General features: G+C 40.5%; 1 protein-coding gene across 5 annotated transcripts in view; it reads right to left on the reverse strand.

Moving 5' to 3' along the window:
• The window catches only part of cpne5a (copine Va), an 85,399-nt gene that overhangs the window by 19,456 nt on the left and 42,841 nt on the right, over positions 1-23,102 (reverse strand). For all 5 annotated transcript variants that reach the window (XM_044351328.1, XM_044351330.1, XM_044351329.1 and 2 more), the window contains 7 exons: positions 17,463-17,526; positions 13,310-13,413; positions 12,944-13,048; positions 10,502-10,543; positions 9,159-9,234; positions 5,944-5,997; positions 5,276-5,337 (listed from right to left, as the gene is read on the reverse strand). In XM_044351328.1, coding sequence (XP_044207263.1) covers positions 5,276-5,337; positions 5,944-5,997; positions 9,159-9,234; positions 10,502-10,543; positions 12,944-13,048; positions 13,310-13,413; positions 17,463-17,526 — 507 coding nt within the window. The remainder of the gene's footprint in view (positions 1-5,275; positions 5,338-5,943; positions 5,998-9,158; positions 9,235-10,501; positions 10,544-12,943; positions 13,049-13,309; positions 13,414-17,462; positions 17,527-23,102) is intronic.

The following is a 23,102-nucleotide window of genomic DNA, read 5'->3' on the forward strand; positions in this document are numbered from 1 at the left end:
TATCTGAATAACAGGGTTGGCAGGCTTTCAGGTTCAGCTTTTTTTTTTGTTGGTTTGTAATCATTTGCATGTGTTGAGTGCCAACCTCTGTTCAGAGTCACCTCCATCACCCAGTTACTGTAGAACAGATGCTGAATCAAAACTAAGCAATCCACTCAACAAACGCTGATACAGTAGTGATCTGAGCAAGAACTCAAAATTTGCAATTTTTATACAAGCAGAATAGTGTAAAATATATATTTGAGTTATTTTGTTTTAATGATTTGTTGGAAAAGTGCAATATGAGACTGGTTACTAACAGAGTATCTTATTTTGATCTTGGTGATAATGCTGTTTCCTCAAATACTATGTAGTCAATTAAAACATTTTACATCTTATAATTAGAGGAAACATACATTCATTCTTAATTGGCCCATTCTAAGCACCCAGTGCATGTTTGACTGTCCCAACAGGGCAAATCTCGCAAATTTTGTTTCTAATGAGGTTTGGAGGAGATTTTTATGATCATCCAGTGAAGGTTTAAGGTTATGGGCAGTGACAGAAAGTAACTAAGTACATTTACTCAAGTACGGTACTTAAGTGGGGTTGGACCCCTCAGATTTATCTGATGACCCTTTGGTGGGGCCCAACCCCTAGACTAACCCCTAGACGACCCCTGGACTAAACTAACTAAGTATATAAAGTAGTTCAAACTAGCTTCACCTCCAGAAGCTACAACAGTAACATGCTGCTCTAACACTGATGCTTCAGTATTAATAATTTAATGATGTCATATGTAATAATATATCAGAGTATATAATAATATGTCAGAGGGACCAAACCACTACTTTCACCGCAATATTTAAACTACATTTTGCTGCTAATACTTATGTACTTTTACTTAAGTAGGATTTTTCATGCAGGACTTTTACTTGTAATGGAGTATTTTTACATTGATGTACTCGTACTTCTATCTGAATACTTCTTCCACCACTGGTTATGGGCCTGTGGTTTGTTTTCAGGATGTGAGTGTTGTGAATCCCTTTGAGGCAGCAACAGCTATTGAAGGTTATACAAATAAACCTGACCTAACTTGTTGAATGTTCAGTGGAGAGTAGGCTCAAATTATAAAAGCTGCAAAGATTTCACCGGCGCCTGATGGTTTTTCAGATAGTTTAATTGAGCAAAACAGCAGCTTTTTCTCCTGGACTCTCTTCAATTAAACACTGTAAGTCTGGTGTTTCATTCTCCGTGGATACAGTTAATCTCTCCCATCACGGATAAGCAGCACCCATCCACTGCCAGCATTAGTAATCTTGTTTATTTTCCTCAGCAGTCTGTCATGCAGTCTGCGCCAAGCAGGGAATCTGATAAATGCCTTATATTTTATTTCCCTTTTCATACTTGTTAAATTAGGGTATTCATGATTGTGGAAATTTTATGTAGTGAAATTATATCTTAGCAGAGGCATCGCAAATCTCTCGGCTACCACAGCTGGTGCCATTGAAAAGATCTATTGGATAACAGCAGTGCACAAATCATATCTTAAAAATATTTTGGCTTGTTTATCTGAAAAATATTTATAGTGGCCATGAGATGACCAATAAAGAACCGAAGGCAAATGCAAACAGATTCTAGGGAGGTGCTGGCTCACAGGCAGATTTGAGAGGAGGGAGGGGAAAGTTAAACTATTTTTGCCAAAAGTTTTCGTATTGAATTGCATAAAAAAACAGGGCTCAGTGGAACAAGGTCATTTCTCTTAACAGCCACTAGTGGACAAATAGGCTAATTGTGAGAAAGTGAATGAAAGTCAGAATTAATGAATGAAAACATAATAGAGTCATTTAACTTATTAAGAAATGTGTGAGTTTTTCGGGATACATTTGGTGAGATCTAACAAGTAGGGGTGCTGTGGAGAAAGGTCCATTCATTAACATAATGAGGAAAAGTTAATGTTGCGTTAAATCCTCATGTACAATATTTACATCTATCTATCATTCTCAAATTAATTCTGACAGCGTGGACTAATGGCTGAAGAAAATACATGTAAGTTGGTTTAGCTCTCTGCCACCAGAGACAATTTTGCACATAAACCACAACTTATAGGAAAAAGATGGAGCTCATTGAAAACAAAAACAGAAATTACAGATAGAGACAGCCTTGACCTGCAGTACATTGAAACCAGGAGATAGGACTACGTAAAATTGACCTTTTCTGCATCATAACTGTTGTGTTTTTGATGATATTTTCAAAAAAATTATCTGCTGCTCTTTATGATGATTTAATACACAAGGACTTCCACTGTTGAGAGAACAAGAAGAAAACATTAGGGAAGCAATGACAACAGAAGGCACCGGGAGTCTTTCATGATGACTGAAAAGACCTCAAGAGAAGCTATCTGAACACAGATGCTGGAGCGAATCCTCTTTCACAGATTTCATATTTTAAAAAATTGGTGTGTTTTTAAAGTAACAGTCTTTGTCAACAGCCGCTCTCACAGGCATGAAACTGAAACCACACAAAAGAACTGATGAGCTTTTAACATTTCTAAATGTCCGTAACAAAAAGATGAAGTACCACTTTACATAATGCTTCACTCCCCGTGCTGGGTCACATTAATTAATGGGGTAATCACTGCGGTTTGCGAATCTCATATGCCTGTGACTGTTTAATGTGAATATTACCACTTTTTGTTTAATTTGATGAAAAAAAAGCCGTTTCAAGCTTCCAACTGTCGACTTCATTAAGAGTACTGAGGTTAAACAACAAAGGACTATGTGTAATGTGTGCAGCCTTTGACAACAACTGCATTTACATTTATTCCAATAATAGTCAGAATTAGAGTTAAATCACATGTCTCATGAAAACCCTTTGGTCAGAATTCTTTTTTTCTTTTTTTAATCTACACTGCACATTTTATCAATTTTTATCTCATTCCAAGGTCTCATTTGAGACATACCACAGGCATTTATCGTTCCACTAAATCTCTAATATCCCACTCATTTGTGAATAATGTCACCTCTCACTTTCGTCTTTGAGCTGCCTGCCTTCTAAATGTCATGCAGAAATATGCCTGCACCAATTTAAAAGGAAGAACAGTAGCGGGGAAACTGTGAGTACAAGCTCCAAGTATCAGCACATCCCAGCGCTCATATTCAGGTTACACAAGTGTTTATCTGGGTTTTTGTGAATATGAAATGATGTTAAGATGCACCGACATAAAAACAAGAATCATCCCCGCGACTGAATTATTAACAGGACATCGCTATGTATGTAATGCCTTTTCGTCCATTTCCCTACATTGCCTAAAGGACAAATTAGATCAGAGGCGAACAGGTAGTAAAGGTAAACATGAAAACACTGTTATTTTGAGTGTGTGTGTGTGTGTGTATGTGCGGGTACAGTATGTCCATTTGTGTAAGCTGGAGAGACCAATAGGACAGATCTGGGACACTCACCCATCAGTGGCGAAGCAGCAGAAAACTAAAACCAGGGCAACCACTGAGAAATGTTTCCATATGTGACAGGTTGTCCACCCTTAATTAAGCCCTAAGATCTTTCCATATTTCATCATAGTCATTCATATTCATTGACACTTAAGTTGTGACTGCGGACAAGATCGTCTCCTTTGGGGCCACACTTTACTCACATGTGGAAAATTCCAGGCTACGCAGTAACTGCAGTCAATAACAGTGAAGAAAATGTGGACAGGTGCTTGTACTGCAACGTGCAGCGGGGGAGATGGGAAGGAGGATGAGTCAGGGGAGCTGAAGTGATGCATTTAAATTGACTGTATTAAATCTCACATTACTGATTTTCTGCCTTATTTCCATGTATTAGTCACAGCGATGGCGTGTCTACAATGCCCACAACACTCACTGATGTTCTCTGTATTGCTGTAGCAAAGTTTTAGCAAACTAGTTAAAGGGTAGTTCCGGTATTTTTCAACCTGGATCCTATTTTCCCATCATTTGGGTCTAGAGACTAATGAGGGTGAACATTTTTGGAACTGGTCCAGTATTGAGCAAGATAGCTTAAGCCAGCAGCCACGAAATGGGCTGCAACATAATCCACTGGGGCAATTGCGCCCGTCAAAGTATATCCACTAAAAATGCTTGTTTTTGTCACTGACAGGCTCAGGTTGTTATTATAAGTTTCTGACAACGATAGTAAACACAGGAACTAGCCGTCTGTAGCAGCATTATGGCTAACTGTGTAGTGAACTACATCCAGGGCAGTTTGCACGTTGGTGTTTTTATGTCTGAGGCTGTGGATCGCTCAGCATCTGTTCATGCTAGAGAAGTAGTAACTAAGTAGATGAAATAAAATAGTTCCATAGTTTCCACATTGTAAGAATAAAATTACCAGATCCACACTGTGCAGATTTCATGGATTAATACTGGATGACAGAGACTTACATACTGTAATTTCTCACATAGTTACGTGTTGAAATCACATTTTTCTTACAGTGTGGAGCTGAATGTTTGGTCCAGCCGGCCTTGCTCTTTTCATCCAGTTCAAAACGTGTAAATCCATTTGTAGTAGTTACACAGCTGGGATTACTCTCATCCGTAGAGAATTCTAGATTTTCCAAGTCCGGCAGCAACAGGTCCGACTGCAGAAAGAGTTTTCCTCTTCACTGTTCTGCAAGAACAGCAGCAGTTTCTCTGAGGTAACCGTTACTGTACGTTGACTTTGCTGACTGTCCTGTTGCATTTCTGTCACAATTCTTCATTTTTCTTCTTTCTGCTGTTTTATCTCCTCTCTGTGTACTGTGGCTCAAATAAATACAGATGGCCAGTCAAAGTGAGATGACTCATGATCGTCCCCTAGTAGTGCGCGGGATAATTGCACTTAGTTGTTTTTTAGTTTCCGGTGAAAGTCAGCCTCATACATGTAAACATACTGGCATGTGTGGATGAATATGTGGGTGGTTCCGTTAGCCGGAAAACTGACCCAGATGTAGTTCCCTATGCAGTTAGCCATAACGCTGCTACAGACAGCTGGTTCCTGTGTTTACTTTCATTGTCAGACACTTATAATAACAATCTGAGCCTGTAACTGTCATGCTGTTTCTGTTGTCCCACTGTTTTTCTGACCAGCTTTTTATTACCATTCCACACAGAACAACACAGGTGTATGTTTATATAGTTGATTAACATATGAGTGCAAATCAAGATAAAAGTAATCAAGAAAATAGATAACATGTTGTCAGACTTTCTGTATTGTTGCACTAAGGTACCTGGTATACAGCTATGCAGTAACAATACAAATGCCAGACAAACAGTGAACTCACCCTCCTTTGATGTAATCCAGAAAGGTGTGCTCTGACTCCACAATGAATGACAACAAGGACACCTGAGAAAAAAAACAAAAAAACAAAAAGAAATACTGATTATCTCATGTTTGGTAATTAAGGAAAGCAAAATCTACCAATCTCCACATTAACCACTGACCTCTGAGTTAACCACCCACAAAATGACTTATCCATGCAGAATGATTTTGACGCCTGGGCTGCATATTAGCATTACAATGACTGAAAGAACATCAGTGTGGCTATGCACTGATGGATGATCAGTGTGATGGATAACTAGCCACAGATTTTAATTACAAAGTCACTGCATACAGCAAGAGCAGCCAAAGTACTCTGGCAGTAACAAAGCCGTGGCTCATTTATAAACATCCATCACTACTCTTCACTAATAGGACACAGACAAGAGTCCCTTCATGCATTACTATAGACTTGGTTATTCACCCCCTTTGCGATTACGATAATGTTTTCCCATCTACTTAAACTCACTGTCGGGATCCAAAGTCCTGAGACTGGGAATGGAATAAAAACATTTAACGGAGCTGAAGTGCCTTGTGCAATCTACTTAGCAAAAACTTTCTAATGAATACAAAAACAAAGTAGGGGTGTGAGTGCACCAGGAGGTTTGTTGTTATCTCAGCACTCAGACTCACCGTCCCAGAGTTGATGTATCTCTTCTTCTTTATTTTCTTCTTGGCATTCACCACCTACAGTTGTATGAAGGCAGAATGGGAAAGAGGGATAATGATAATGTAAACCTTCAGTGCAATTCTTTTTTATCCACCCTTGGGCAAGTAATAAAAACACCTTTGTCCTCCTACTTCACGTCTGTAAGGGTAATGGAGCATGGGGACTGAATCCAATAACTGCACTAGGTGAGAATGAGATAGCGTTGATCATACCTCACGGCAAGATACAGATTATTCATGGGAGGGGGGTTTTATAAGCGGTGCTGTACATTTTACATGCATATTACCAAGCTCAGGGAAGATTGAACACATATCCCATATCTCTGTCCAAACTATTTATTTTAAATGATAACCACATACAGTACAGACTGAATTACACTCTGGCAATTTCACAATACAATAATGTACAATGTAGGTAAATACATACACAAAAATATGCCAATATCAGGGTGATAAGCAAGACAAGCTGATTATGAGAGATTGCAGAACTCCCTGCTTTAAATAAATGTTACATTTAGAACTTGCAGCTGAAAACACGTATGGAAAAATAAGCCATCAAGGTCAAACATCTCTACAGCTCATTCTATGGGTCTAGCACAAGCCTGGAGGAAGCTGTGCTGCATAATAAAGTAAAAGGTATTTCTTTCTCTTCCCTTTCTCCCCCTCTCTGCAGGCTCTGCCTCTCCTTTCTACCTCTGTGCTTTCTGATCCTGCTCCTTAAATCCTCCAACACAGATGATGCCTCACAGCACCACCACGGCCATCACTCAGTCACTGCCAGGTTCGCATTGCATCACACAGACATCACCCTCGATTACACCAACCCCCGTTAGCATTCGCCCGCTGTCAACTCAACTCACAGAGATAATGTTTGCGGGCCTCGTGCATGCCGGGTCGAGTACGCTGGAATCTGCATGAAGTCGAACACTGCGGCCTGTGACCTATTCAAATTCTTTATTTGTCAACAGTGAAAAGGTGGCTTCATGTAGTTTTTGGTCAAATCTTGAAACTGATTCAAGGGCACTGACCTGGAAAGGAGTGTATGAAGAAACTGCTGCGTTTCATTTTCTAATTAAAATACAGAAAGGTTTGGTGAAGGGTAATGGATGCGCCTTCTTCTGCCATGTCAGCAGTGTGAAAGGGCAACTGTGCATGCCACTCACTCATTCTATCTCTTCTTACCGATCCACCATCCTCTCCTTCACCCGCTCTTCTTTGGCTCTGTACTTTCCTTAAGCCAACTCCATTCAGAAGCTAATGTAACATGGCAAGTGTTTTAATGAGCAGGGACCGATACTAGCCTCCCAGCGCCTAACAGTAATACCCAATCTGACCCTCCAAGGACCATCCAAAAAAAAAATATAATCAGGAGCACGGTTCTGCTGCATGCCTATTTGTATTCTCACCACAGAAACACCCTTCCTCATCTGGTCTGCTGCACCACTTAACCTCTGCGATGCTTAATGCCGAGTAGGGCGAGTAGAGACAGGGGAAGCTGGATGTTAATTTCAAATAGCTAAAACAACCAAGGCCTAGAGAGTTTCCTGTCACTAAATTTTAGATAACAAGACCTTGCTGAGCCAAAGGGCGCACTGATTTGCTCTTAAATCAAAGTGGGTTTCTCACTCTGGCCCCCAGAAATGAAGCTGAGTTTGTTTTTGTGCCCTGGAAGAGTAACTTTTGTTCCAAACGGGCACCCACAGTTCATTCGGTAATAGTTTGCACAAAGCTCTGTCTGGTTACAGTATGATTGGTGTGCTTCACTTGACTTGAAACACATTTAGTAACCAATGTGGAAGCACAAAATCTGCCGTTGAACAAATTGATGAATCACACCTTCAGAATTGGATATAAAGGTCAGGTTTGCATTGTGACTTAGTAGTTTAAAGAGATGGAAAAGAGGAACTGCAGAGAAAAGGTGACAGACAATGAGACAACTATTTTCTGGACAAGTATAGACAAAGTGCTGTGATTTTAAAAGTTTTCTAAACAAATTATTAACCTATTATTAAGTGGGGAACTGTCAGGTTTACCATAAAATCTCAATGTTTTCCAAATCAAAATGAATCTTCCCAACACCACTAAAATTTGTCTTTATTGAAAAGCTCAGACAAGAAAATATGTCTTTCCCACCCTATCAGGGTCTTACTTTGGCTACTTACTTGGTAAAAACATGTCAGGGAGCTTTCAACTGAGGAAAGTGGGGATGTTTATTTATTGTTGATAATGCTAGCTTGTTGATAACACCGTTTTCATGACTGAACCTGAATAAAAATGACAACTAGTGAAGAACGGAAGAGATTTGGACAGCTTGTGAAGATTTGGACATGACTGTTATTTATGGATTTAGCCGGCTGGTGAAGTTTGAGAGAATGTTTTTGTCATATTTTCCTCTCAAGACAAACTGGTGAGTTAGTTTTAATTTATTAAGCCGCTGCTTAATGAAGTGTTTTTGATTTTGTTTTGTTTTTTGTTTTGTCGAGGGGAGAGGTTTAAAGATTCTTTGAGCCCACAGATCATGGTTGTCTTTCTAAAGGTAGTTTCTATAGTAAAATACTTAAGGGAGACATTTTGATTTATTAAGCAACAGCTCGCCAGTTAATTGTGATTGTGAGAGAGAGAGAGAGAGAGAGAGAGAGAGAGAGAGAGAGAGAGAGAGAGAGAGAGAGAGAGAGAGAGAGAGAGAGAGAGACTGAATTAAAATGTGGCTTTTTAAGTCAGACTGTCGTTGGCCTCTTGCTTATATTATCACACTTGCAGTGTATTTTCTGATGGCAGATATTGGTCATCAGTAGCTATTCGGTATGTAGTTGTTTCTTGTTAATAGTCAGACTGTCAGCAGTGGTTTTGTGCATTTTGATTCATGCAAACTTACTTGTTTCTGGTGACATACTTAAACATACATAGTTATATATTGTAACATAGTTGTGTTTTGATAATCTACTGCTTGCTTTAATCAGAGATCAGATGATGGTGTACATGTCATACACTATATGGTTTTAACATGGGTGGGGGGTTGGTGGGGTTGGTAGAGGGCCTTAATCAAATGGTCACAGTTCACCAAAGTTCAAAATGAAATGTGCAGCTACAATCACTGTTTTACGCACAGTAAAGGTCCTCTGCTTTGAGTGAAAACAGAGTACTGACCAACAGTATTGACTGTATGTATGTCCACTCACCTCATAGACATTTAACTGGCTCTGACCCCGACAAAGCTCTTTGTAGCTGGTGGTGAATTCCCCGATGAAATCGTGGCTGATGGAAAGAAAGAAAAACGGCATCACATGCAGTTCTTTCAGATACAGTAGGTACAAACGTGACAGATAGAAGATAAAAGTAGCTGGAGGAATTACATCACAACCTCTGACGCACAGATGTAATAGTCAATTTTTAATGAACTAGAAATACCCCCTTGAGGTTGTATGTCTCCGCCAACCAGGCAAGTTGCAGTTTACATTCATGTCTGTCCAGACTCATTTAATATTTATAGTGAATACATTGAAGGAATTTAATAAAAGGTATTAAGTGTATTTTTTGGTGAAATGGAAGTCATCACTATATTGACATGTATGATTCCAGTGAATAATTTCCAGTGAGAAACATGCTGTCTTCACTTAGAGACTATTTTTACAGAGGAGTACAGATGACTGATAGAGAGCTTCGTCACATGGTGCAACGATAATCACCTGAAGCTCAATATCAGCAAAACCAATGAGCTTGTGGTGGACTACCAGAGGAACAGGAAGCCCCCCCGTCCTAGTTGTCATCCAGTGAGAGGAAGTGAAGAGGGTGAACTCATATTACTTTGGGAAAGCAAAATGCAAAGCAGCTACAAATCCTAAAACGTGGATGCTTCACACACACACATTCAACCCGGCAGCACAGAAGAACTGTACAATCACCAGTTTTAAGGTGGGCACCAAGATTAGTGTCACCAATTCAGTATCTGACCAAATGTGAAATATGGTCACACTCTACCCTTCTGTTCCTGAGTTATGGTGTTGAATAATGGCCAGAAAAATGTTTTTGCAGAACATTATGGTGTCACAGTGAAGTCGGCCTTTGACCTTGGATATGAAATATGTTATCACTGCATCATTTTAACCTATTAGACATTTGTATGAAACTTTGTCATGATTAGCATATAAATTCTTTAGTTATGGCCAAAAACATGTTTGTGAGTTCACAGTGACCTTTGACCACCAAAATCTAATCAGTTCATCCTTGAGTCTAAGTGGATGTTTGTGCCAGATGTAATGAATTTCCGTCAAGGGGTTCCTGAGATATCATGTTCATGAGAACAGGACGAACTGAAAGACAAGACAAGAAACATTATGCATCTGACCACGAATGTTGCCGGCACGGAGGCATAAAAATGAATAGCAATTAGGTGTGAAAGATTGTGAATGTGGTTATATGGTCAGGACACAAGAAACATTTCATAAATTGCATGAATGAATTTTTAATAAATTCATAATCATGACTGTATATATGTTTGTGTGTGTGTAACTGTATCCGTTACCTTCCGTCTCTGTCCCAGTCATAAACTTCCACTTTGATCGTTCTGTAAAACATATCAAAGGAGAGAAAAGAGAATTTGTTTGTGTTAACGAATTTATGTAATACGTGAGTCACAACCTTAATGTCCTTGAGGGGGGACTTTTCTCATTTCTGAAATGACGCAGTGAAAGCATGACCTATTAAAGCTCATTAACTACTGTTGAAGTCTAAATTAAACCAATCACAGAAAGCCTTCTCTGTTTTCTGCAGGCAAAAGATGCAAACACCTTTCAAAGGATCTTATACCAGTTTAAAAAAACATCAGTTACTTTCTTAAAACTAGAATGTGCCCCACATTGACACTAAATACAGCAGTTAATGACAAAATGTGAAAACTTAAGTTAAACATTCAGCTGAGACCATTACAAATCCATTGCTTCCAAAATAGGAAAAAGGGTATTTTTAGCTTGTGTTGACAACCAGACATTAAGGATTTTAATGAACTGTTTACCAGTGAGTATGTATGTCTCACAGAAGAGAGAGCAGGTTGACAAAGTTGCCAAAAGTTTGAGTAAAACATTCTCCAAAGATAGAAAACTAACCTCTTGGGAGGGAGCATATTTTGCAAGTTCTCGAAATAAATTGGAAGGCGAGAAACCAAATAAGTAAGCCGGAGAGAGTTCACTGGGAATGAGCAAAGTGTTTCCTCTCCTCTAGTCAATCTGACGGAAAGATCAGTGACTCGCCCACCTCCCCCATCAGCTGGTGTCAATCATGTGTCGGTGGGTCCAGGAGGAGGTAGGGGGATGGAGAGCTGCCCTGTTATCATGACCTGAACTCATTCTGTCTGCACTTAATGTATTTCTCTTCTGAAAACCTTTGCAATCCATGTAGAGAAAGTTGAGACAAGAATTGTGCTGCTATTGAAAGAACTTATAACACAGCCAGATATTCAGATTTCAGAGTCAGAGTGAGAAAACAACCAAATCTTCCGTATGCTCTTAACTGACAGACAAAAATAAAAGTAATGTGTTTTGACAGTCAGGGCCAGCGTGGCAGATGATTTCATAGTGATGTGTCAGTCAACATCAATTTTCTCTAATGTCATTTTCCTGCAACTAATGATCAGGGTCATGAGCAGCACTGTGACACCATCAAATCCACCAGTGTAGATACAGATGATTAGTCCTTGGATCAGTTTCATTTCTGTTCCTGGAGCCACTGCAGGTTTGAGAGGAAATGGAAGAGATCTCATGTTCTGATCACTATTAAACCCAGATGATTGCAAGGGATTTGACAGATTCACAAGAGGCCGAAAGACATTACTACGGAGGGGGAATAAACACGATCATTTGTGCTTTGGGCTGACGTGAGAAACATGAGCACAGAGGAAAGTTGAGGTGCAAAAACATTTAAAAGAGCATAAGGAAAAGCACGAGGGCTAAATCTGTGAGGCAGGCATTATCTATAAAGTAGAAAACGCTATGCATTTGAGAAATGTTTGAGTGAAGGAAATTCAAAGCCACTAAACATACTGTGAGCCAAGATAAGACCAACTGCAATTATTACAGAGCCATTACATTTTAAACATGATTTAAAATTTGACTAGCTTTGAGAAGTAGTGAATCAAGAGAATGAAAATTGCAGTGGCCCTGCTGTGTAGATCAAAAAACGCAGCACAGCAAACTGTAGGAATTTCACATGAAAAGTAACAGAGACACAAAATTGCTGTAGATCTCTCTTGCCATCAAAATCCTCAAAGAGAATCAGGCGTCTTTCATGCCTTCTGCTCCATCTGTCTGACCCAATTAGCTTCTCCGGGCAGGTGAGCAGAGACGGGATCAGAGTGAAGAACCTCTGTTGACACCCAGCGTGGTGGAGAGGGCAAGCTTTGACATGTTCTTTGACAACTCCTACACACACTCCGAGGGCTGTCTGGGTCTACACACTTTCATCCTTTTGCACACACACACACAGACACACACAGACACACACAGAGACACACAGAGCAGGGCTCCTCTTTTGTTCCAGCCACCTGTCAACATCTGTAGAACCAAGAGTACAGCCACTCTTCCTCCCCGTTCTCACTTTTTTTCTTCTCTCCTCGTATTTCTTATTTTCCTGCCCAAACTCTTCCTGCTCCTCAGGTGTCCCACGAGGCATTTTGCTCTGACGAGATGAAATGTTCTGAAATGCTCTCTCCGGTTGTGGGCAAATCAATGAACAGCCAAGCAAGGTAGCAGATAGGGTTGCAATAATTCTCAATTTGAGCACCACATAAAATAAGGGTAGAAAATCAATGCTTTCTAAATTTGACGCACACAACCCATTTTGAAACTGTGTGGTTTTGATTTCCACTGGAAAATCACACTCCATTCAAGTGTGTGTGTGTGTGTGTGTGTGTGTGTGTGTGTGTGTGTGTGTGTGTGATGTTCCCCTAATAGTACATCATCATTCACCCTACCTGTCATAGTCTCCATTGCAGAGCGCTCTAACGGGGATAGAGAAGGACTGCCACACAGGGTTCAGTGTGTTCTTCACCACTTCAGTCTTGTGGCAGATGGTGAACCTGGAGATGCAGGCCGACAGGGATTTAAAATGCTAAAACACACATCTCTGCGAAAACCCTGATTGGTAAAACCTTCCCACCATGGTTAGCTTTGGGACCATGACTGCACGACTTAATCTGTATGCAGCTGAGTTTGAGGGATCTCAATCTAATTCTCTTGACCTTGGTTTCCTTCCCCTTTGATATCTACTCCCTCTTACCTGGCTTTAGCGAGCCAAAATGAAAAACCCACTGAGAAGCAGAAGCAAGAGACAAACTCACGTGCCATCCTCGTTGCTTCTGTAGAAGACCATGAAGGGGTCTGACTTTCCAAAGAAGTCCTTTTTATCCAGTTTGTTGGCACAGAATTGCATGGTAGCATAATCCTACAGACAAGAAGGGGGAAAAAAGAGAAAGAGAAACAGAGAGTCAGAGAAACGAAAAGACAAAAAAGTAAAGGACATTGTAAATCCATGCTCCTGCCTCTGTTTGTCTCCTGTTGTTGTTTAGACATGCTGTGTGCCAAGATATAAAAGCACTGAAGCACCAAATAAAGGAAAAGTGCTTACTGAATCCTAATAAGAGCAGAGCGAAACCAGCCGGTGGACTCTAGTCTCCAAAACCAGCAATGCATTCATTACCATTTCCTTATAATGCAACTCCTGCATAACAACAGTAGATGGGATAAGAGATATCAAATTGAAAATACGTTGTTGAGCTGAATATAATCATAGTAACGGTATGAGAGACCACACAGAGGTACATAAGCGGAACCCTGCACACTGGGGGGGGGGCTGTGTACAAAAAGGATATGGAGGGTGTGAGTGCAGCTAATGATACATTAGAAAGGCTGGTATTACCATAATTATACTAATTTAGGCAGCATTTCAATGTGCGCTACCATTATAAGAACAATGACCATGCCTCATAATGCTCTTGGTTCCAGATAGTCTCCCTGTGGTCAAGGTATTAGTCTGCATTGTGTAATAATGAGGCTGCATAGTGGGCAGAGACTGGACAAGTAAGTGTCCACATCAGAAGAAACTCAACAAAGACCTCTCCATAAACTGACAGCCTTTATCTCAATGCTGTGTGAGCCTTTTTAGAAACTTTGTAGCTCTGAAACTCAATGTGTATGCAAGTCGAGTGTCTAATCATCATAATTTTAAGTGTGAGATGTGGTATCTAGCAGATAGAAGAGCTGTTCCTACCCTGCTGGTCTGCCAGCCCTTTAGGTTTTGAAGTGCAGCTATTAAATCTGAATCAGCATGGTGCTGGGCAGCGCCTATATCGATTGCTTTGACCCACATCAGTATGGTGCACTCTGCCTCTGACCTGCCTCTCACTAACCCCCATCACATCACTTTATGCCTTTATGCCCTGGACACGACACAGACCGGCCTCTATCTCTGTGGCAACTGCTGTGAGAAAGATGGTTTTCCACTCATAGCTACTAAAATACTTCTCTGAGTATTCTCTTGAAAAACTGAGCTAATTTAAATATCACTGTTGATTCCAATCATAGGTTAGGTTTCCAATCAACACTGTGGAAATGTTGAAAACAGACGCAAAGTAAAGAGCTGATTAAAACAGTCAGTTTGTGCTGAATGAGTCAGGGTTGTTTATACTTATTTTCATGCCCTCCTGTCATTTCAAGTAATATTCTGTGGTTCGACACAGCCTATAATATATGTAGAGAGCATATTAATGGAAAATGATCTTTTTTCCAATTTGTGTAGTTGGATACGGATCAGCCAGGTTATAGAGCCATTCCTCTCTGAATCTGAAGTGTGTCACGCTCTCCCTCGATGGCTTTTCACAAGAACATCTCATTTGCCACGTTCCCGCTGTGCCTCGTTTTGCCGATTTCAAAAAACACAACATATCATGTTACTGTAGAACAGCAGAGTTTGCTTAGGTCAGTAATCCAAAGTCCCTTTAAAACAGAAGCATCTTATAACTGTTCTGCTTAGCCCTGACACGGCCTCTACAATTACAATATCATGGCAACACAGTGCCTTAAGCCTTCATTAGGCACAGATAACACATACTCGCTTTGGTGTCTAGCAGTGTTCTCTCATTAAGTTGGGAAAAAAGGCAGAACATTCATTTTGGCCACTGAGGTTCAGGAGCAGCAGGGGAATAACGAGTGCAGTCTGTATCCCTCTTCCCATTTCTCTGCTCTACCAAGATATCACTGCATGGGGGTAAGTGGCTGAGCAATCCACACTGTCACTTTCAGAAAGTGGGACTGGTTTTTCAAAGGAATATGAAGCAATGCAGACAATACTCAAATTCACATGACATAAGCTTATAGCATCCTCAGGATCGTATACAGTATTGAATCACCATCCGAATCATGAGCCAGAGGATTATATGATTCAGAAATTAACACAATTCCTTGGTATGCTTCACGCTTCACTCCATTCATTTGGGTGTTCGTCTATTATGACCGTAAGCCTCAGGTGAAGGATTTTTGTTTTACACCCATGAAAAAAATGGAACAAAGCTCCATTTCTTTTTCTGACTCCAGTGATAAACTGAAGAATATTTGCTTTAGGGAAATACATCATACGATCCAAAGTGTCGATGATAATTCAGCTTATTGCTGAGTGTAGGGATGAGTCTTAGTATACAATAGGTGAATGGTAATCTGGAGAGATGTATGGTCAGGAGAGATATGGAAGACCTATGTATATCTTCACATGAACGGAACCATAATTACGCTCAGAAAAGGAAAGAGTAAAAACTCACAGTGCTGTCATATGTAAATCAGAACGGAGCTGCGGCTGGACTGCAAGGAGGATCTGAGAGGGAGCCAGCCTCCGCTCAGCATGTCATACGTGCCAGAGATAACGACAGCCAAGAGGAAGCCTTTGATCCATGCAGAGGCTGTTGCTCTGTCTAATGATACCTGACAAATCCACCACAAAGGTGTGAGCCAACCCGCCTCTTAGTTAACAGTCCCTGCATAACTTCCTCGGTCGATTCCCAATCCGCTGGGTTCAGTTTCCCCATACAGGAAATGCAGTGTTTATTTCAGGTGAAGCATCAACTCTGCTGCCTCCATTTAATGGTCAGAATAAATGGTTAAATAAACACTTTAGAATATGATTCGCAATGGTAGCAATTCCAAACTACTGTAATTCACAGGTGTAGGACTTGCACTGACAGCAGGGTCTTCAGACTATTCAACTTTAATCTGCCTTTTCTCTCAATTTCCTTTTCTGTATTCAAACCTGAGGCGTTCAGGGCTAAACCTTGTGCAAACAGGGAAGGTCTGGAGTGACATGTCAAGTCTGTGTCTCTTTAATTGAGTCTGTGAAAAGGAAAATGGTCATTTGTACCAGTAATGATCATTTGCATTTATATTACAAAATGGCCTCTTGAAGTGGTACTTTGCAGTGAAGATGCTAACTCCTATCATCGCGGATCCAGTGCACCTGATGACTCACAGCAGCCCTTGAGCGACTGTGAGCACTGACACTTCAATCCAGCGGGACCAAATCAGGAACAGTTATCGTGGCAGTTTTATCATCAGCATGGTATATCTGTTTCACTATAACTGGAGACTATTTTTCCTCAGGAAATGGATTATTCTGTTAGTAAAACTTTAAAAAAACAACAACTTTAAAGTCAGGCACAAATACTGTGAACTACAACCAAATAAAACGCTTCCTACTCAACATATATGAAAGAAAGTTACAAAGCTTTAAATTCATTAGTTGCTTACATGCATTAGGATATCATAAAACATTTACACAGTAGTTGCAGCTTAACGGCTTGCTTTATAGCCTCCGAGGGAAGCTGGTTGTTCTGGCCAATAAGTCTTGCTACTTTCTCCTGCTCCGCTGGCAGCAGTATAATGTGCTTATTTACTATCTTCATTTAGCTGTGTGGAGAGAAAGCCAATGGACATTAGTGGACAAAAGTTATTAACGCAGACTCATAGATTTACACACCACACAGAGGAGGAAATGCCCGTTTTAGTGATTAGAATGAACACAGCCTCATTAAATAGCTGTTCAAACTCATAGCATTTTCACTATGTACACAATTTCAACATGACAGCCACAATTGCATAGTGACATGGCATATCCTGCCGGTTTAATGGGGACAGTTATGATACAATACATCTTACTGAAGTCAAAGCTATTAAACAACCCACTTCGCTTCAGCAGGCTTGTCAACATTGCTAAACATTCATTATGCAACCACCATTTTCCACATTTTCCTGCAGTGTGTCCTATTCAACTGCATTCAACTGCACAGTGCACAGTGAGGTGTTGTAATCTTTTAGCTATGTTTAATTAAACTCTAATGTACCGTTGTTTAAGGGCCCAGTTCAGATTAGATCAGTAAACAGCAAAACATTTACTATAACACCTACATTGTAAAAGAAAAAAATATACTGGTCGAAAATTTTTTGACTTACTCTGCAGTTTCCCAGCTCTTCAGCAGACAAGATAATGGTCCCGCATTTCTTCCCAGGTATGCCACTGTGAAAAATAAAATAGATATCATTCACTCTTACAACAAATATTATCCTGAGGGTTAGATAAGTGGCACTGAGAGGCACTGTGATGCATTTCTCAGTGGCTGATGGAGGTGAAAGTTGTAGTGGAGCTATTTTAGCAGCAGCTCTAACCAATGCTGGTGCACTTAACTAGAGCTGAGGAGCTTTTGCTTTTACTTCAGTGTTTCATTTGTCACATCCTGTGAGTACGCCAAGAAGAATTTCCACCAGAGAACATACCAGGCACTCAAATAATAACGATTAAAATATTAAAGGACGACTCCATCTGCATTTTTTTCAAGGTTGTTCAAATGGAAACGCCCACTCAGCCGTTAGCAAAAAGCAGTGATGTGAGTTACAGCGCTGATGCCCCCACCCACCCAACACGCAGTTTGCTGACAGTGTCTTCCTAACATACTCGTTCACTGTATGTTAAAGCACGATAAATTGTCCACATATACTATGAGCGACATCGCAGCGCTGAGTCTAAGTGCGTGAGATGTTTATAAATGCACCAGACGGAGCGGAGGGACAGACAGCTGCTGAGTGCCGGGAGCTCTGGAGGAGAGAGCCGGGAGCAGAGCCAGAGCTTCGGGATGAATAACACCCGCAAGTCACACCGGATTCTGTTCTGATCCGGAGCCGTTTACTGGCAGGGGGAGAGCTCAGACTTTATTTTTTAAACTTTGAGCAGCAGCAACAGTGAGCACCCCATCTTTGTGTGTCTGTGCGTCTGTTAGCATGTTTTGCAGAGTAGCAGCAACAGTGAACGCTCAGTCCGTCTCTGTGGCTACTGGCTAGGTGGGCTAGAGGGGTTTATATTGGTTTATATATAACAACATCATCATGCGGAAACCTATGTCAGGTCACGTGGGAAAAGTTTTTTAGAAGGGTTTGGGAAAATGGCATTTTGACGCTAAAAGATATATACTTTGACCAAAATTTGAATTTTCAAATTTGAATACACATGAAGCTACTGTGAAGCTACAGAATGATATAAAAACCTCAAAAAAAACAAAAAAATGTACCTGCCCTTTATGGTTCATAAGGCTTTTTCTGCAGTTTTTATTTCAGGCTGACAATACAGGTGTATTTTTGCATGAAATTACAGCTTTCCAATAAGGCAATACAGAATGGCAATGTGACATTTGAGTGACAGTTTGACAGCTCTAATGAGAACATTATTTTGTTTCACCACTAATTGAATCAAAAACAAGTTATAAATACTGACTTTTTTTTTTAGTACAATGTGGAATAAAACTGCTGAGACACAGAACTCCTCTGATCCCTGTTTGCCAGCACCATGCTGACACTCTAAAGCTCTGCAGGTCTGCACTTGTTTACCACTGATTCCCGCACCAGCAGATGATCAAGACATATCATAACACAAGAGAGGTCCCCTGCATGTCTCTGTTTCTGTATGTCGCCTCTCCAGCAACAAAGAGAGACAGGATTGCTCCCGAGTCTGTCCTAAATGTTATTTGGCTGTATTTTCTGAAGCAGAACAACAGAACGAGTTTGGGTTTTTTTTTAATATCAAATCTCGCTAACTCTCTGCATCCACTGAAGCTGTAAGAAGAAGGCAGAGCCCTTTCCACCCAATACAGAGCAAGGAGGCGTATCTACTTTCCAATCATGCAGTTGCACTCCAGCTGCTGACACTCCTGTCATCTTTACGGATAAAGAAGGAAATTACACAGGAGTCCTGCTGTGGCCTTAGCTGGAGCCCAATCATTAGAAGGTCAGACTTGCTGCAGATCCTCATCAAGCTGTGACAGTTGATATGACTGGAAGTATTCCTGCTAAATGGGAGGCAGTCTTTGACTATGGCAGCAGAAGTCTGCATTATTTATTAAGATAATCTAAAGCACAAACCTGCAATGCCTGGACATACAGGCTTTGCCGGGGGGCATATTAAGAGATAAAACGTGGTTTCCTCTTTCTTATCTGCCAATGCAGGAAGTGTTTCTAGTGTTCTTAAGAGATAGGGTGTGAGGTTTTTCCATTAAGCTTTACTGGCCTCTCTCAGGTTTCCTAGGCCCATAACACGTGCAGTGTTATGCTTCATTAAAGCACCTATAGTCCCTGATGTATCAACTTTGATCAATACCTCAATATAAATCCACTGACAAAAGCATCCGACTATAACTGTTGCATATCCACCAGTACGAGCCAAAGAACTACCGTGGTCTCAGCCTTTAATGAGGCAAAATATAAAATGAAGCCATGATGTTCTCAAAGGGCAGGCACACCTCATTCTCAGGCTATATCTTCAGGCTCCATGGAGACCAATCTCAAGGTGAATTAACTGTCCTTGAATTATTGATGTTTCACTCCAAGTCTCCACTGTGCAGTTTGATGATGCCTCAAAGAGCCAGTAAACCCCTCACCAACGAGGACAGTAAACCCTGCACACGCCACAGGTCAAGTTATCTCCCTCAGGTCAGGGTAATGACCAATAGTCCTTTCAAATTGGGAAATGAGAGCAGTGATTGGTAAAATAGCAGCTCCAGAGACGTTAAGATGCACCGCCCTCATCTAATCTGTGCTGCTGAGACAAGAGCAGGCACCAAAAGGGCAATGAATGGTCTTTTAAATTAGGTATGCATTATTGAGTGCGGCATTTTCTCTGACAATGACTAGTTAACTTGAAGAGCAAGCAAGCCCTGAATGGATAAATACAGTTCCTGTCATTTATCTATGGTGCACATGTTCCTTTTTATTGCCCAGACTAAACATTTCCCTGCTAGTTCAAACAGATTCTGTACTGAAATGTGACTGCTGGAGATATGAGGTGTCCTGCATCAAGAGCACTCATTCGCTCAGCGCTCATTCACTGACGATTCCTCAGCAGGAAAATGCTTTGATGATGAAATGATGTGAAACGTGCTGCTGTGGTTCTCCTTCCTGTACTATTTGCTAAGAACAAGGCCTACAGTCCGACTGCTGCGAGGAACTGACATGCTTTAATCAGCTGGTCATGTAAATGAGTGTCATATTTGTCTCCGCTGATTCTGCTGCTGCTCAAACATCTGAATATTCAAATGACTCCAGTCAAACAACATGAGGGTATTTTGTGATGTTTAACAGCAGTGCAATCCAGAGGTAACCGACTCATGTGAACACAACCATGTGACAGTAGTAGGGTTATTTTACACGTTGTATCATCATACGCACATACATATCTATACAAGGTATAGTACTCAATATGTCTTTTGTTTTTCTCTTTTCTGTATTTTACTTCAACTTGTGTGAATGTTACAGCAATGTCATTATGAATGTCTTTATGTGAAGATATAATCACACAGATGTAGGTATTTAAATAGTTACTGCAGCTTCCGCATGCAAACTGTCACTGTCATTACCTGCAGACTCCTCCACTAATATATTCTTTATTTTCCTTTATTTTATTTTCTTTATTGATCAATTACGGTTTATTCATATTGACATTGATCAGTTAGGTTTAATTTTGAACTCTTAGCAGCAAATTCACAAAAGGATTGTGCAGCTTTTGCAGCAACCTGCGCAAATGAGACAAAAACAAACCATGTAGTTCACCTGCAAAGGATGAAATGCGTCCCAAACTGCGCTGCCAAGCACATAGAGTCTCTGTGCTCTTTTGCTATTTGCACGTATGTAAATGAGGTAATATGCATAGATTTGGCACAAAATTGCTCCTTTCTATGCAAATGAGCCTCATTGCAAAAACAGTCCAATTCACAAAGACGAGCACTAATAGTCATACGCAGTTAGAGTGAAATGATTAGCGTCTTCAGAGAGTTGGTGGTAACAGAAGCACACTCACCTACTCATTCACTCACTCACTCACTCACTCACTCACTCACTCACTCACTCACTCACTCACTCACTCACTCACTCATTCACTCACTCACTCACTCACTCACTCACTCACTCACTCACTCACTCACTCACTCACTCTCTTTCTCTTTCTTCAAATCTTCAGGCTTGTGAGGCATTGAATGATATTGAATTGATATTGAATGATATCAGGGGTGAAATCTTCAGTCAGACATTGAGGGGGATCAAGTGGGATTTGGGGTGATAGGCTTATCTCGGACATTCAGCTACTTAAAAATAAAAATGTCCTGACAGCGCTGATGGAGCTCAGGATTCATCCATAAGGGCTGCTTTATCACAAACAATTCCACCATATAAATGTGTAGCAGGAAACAGAACATTAATTACTGTCAGGCCCTGACCAATTTAGTGTTAATCACGTTACCACATGCGTAAATGCGCACAGCCTCTTTCTCAGTTTTGAGATGCACCAATCGTTTCAGCTGCTGTGTGATGCTGCAGCAAGCTGTGGGCAGCGAACAGAATATCAGTATTGATGTTTCTGCGAAATCCTGGATACATTCAGTGACACCTGAACAACATTACTGTAAGATTCAGACATTAATCAAACATGTTTCAGAACTGCCTGAGTCACATTAATAGCTGTATTTTGACATTTGACATTTCAGCAGATTATGTTATAGATGTGAAATAAAGTAAAATAAGCAAAATACATGAAAGTTGGTTTGTGATTGTGGAGAGCTCTGTGTGTGTGCACCTCTGCTAATTAAAGACACACAATTTGAGGCTTTTGTGCTCTCTGCAGTTTTCATTATGAACCAATCTGTGTGCTGAAATGTGGAGAAAAGCCTGAAACACTGGAAACTGCTCTGCTCATTCAATCAGACACAAAACAAGGGCAAATTACACTCAGCTGCAAAACTGAATTTTTGTTTGCTCTGTCATATCATTAACGCAAAATCTTTTGTGAATTGGACCTCGAGACAGGGCACATAGCAGTTGCAAATGATGCACAAATTCACAGCGCTATCAGAGGCCACAATCCATTCTTTGTGAATTTGCCCCTCCGATTTTTTCGACAGTATTACATAGTTAGTGTTATTTATTGAGTCAAGCATGTACCGGTGCTCAGCACACATGGACTTGAGTGTAACTGCCTAAGGTAATTTTCATGAAATATTACATACAGTTAATATTCATATTGCTATGATGAATCCTAAGGTGCGTTTTAATAACTTCCCCCTCGGCACTTGATATTACTTCACGTAGAATCATATTTCATAAGATTAGCCACTAAATGAGCAAAGGGGGCAGGGTTCGAGAAGAGCAGAAGATTTAAAATTGAAGCACTTGCCCTCGTCTGGAGACTCCACAATTATTATTAATACAATAATTATTTTCAGCAAATAACTGCAATAAATGATAACTGGTTGAATTCATCAGTGTTTTCAATAATGATCAATACTAACTTGTATTAAAAAAAGACAATGTAACAAAAGAAAAGTTTAAGATCAACTGATGCTTAGCATGCACAGCTGAAGTCGACATCATTCACTTGCTCCCTCTGAGGGTCGATCTCACAGAGGTCACTCCAGTTTTCACAGTATTGAAAGGGCCAAGCGGACGTGAATGAGCACCGCTAATGTTTTTATTGACCCGCTAACCTTTCCACATTTCCACTTGTACACAAGAAATATCAAAACCCAAAAGACATATTGCTATGAGATTAACTCCCCCAGA

The sequence above is a fragment of the Thunnus albacares genome, chromosome 5 (genome assembly GCF_914725855.1).
Source record: "Thunnus albacares chromosome 5, fThuAlb1.1, whole genome shotgun sequence".
NCBI lineage: Eukaryota > Metazoa > Chordata > Actinopteri > Scombriformes > Scombridae > Thunnus > Thunnus albacares.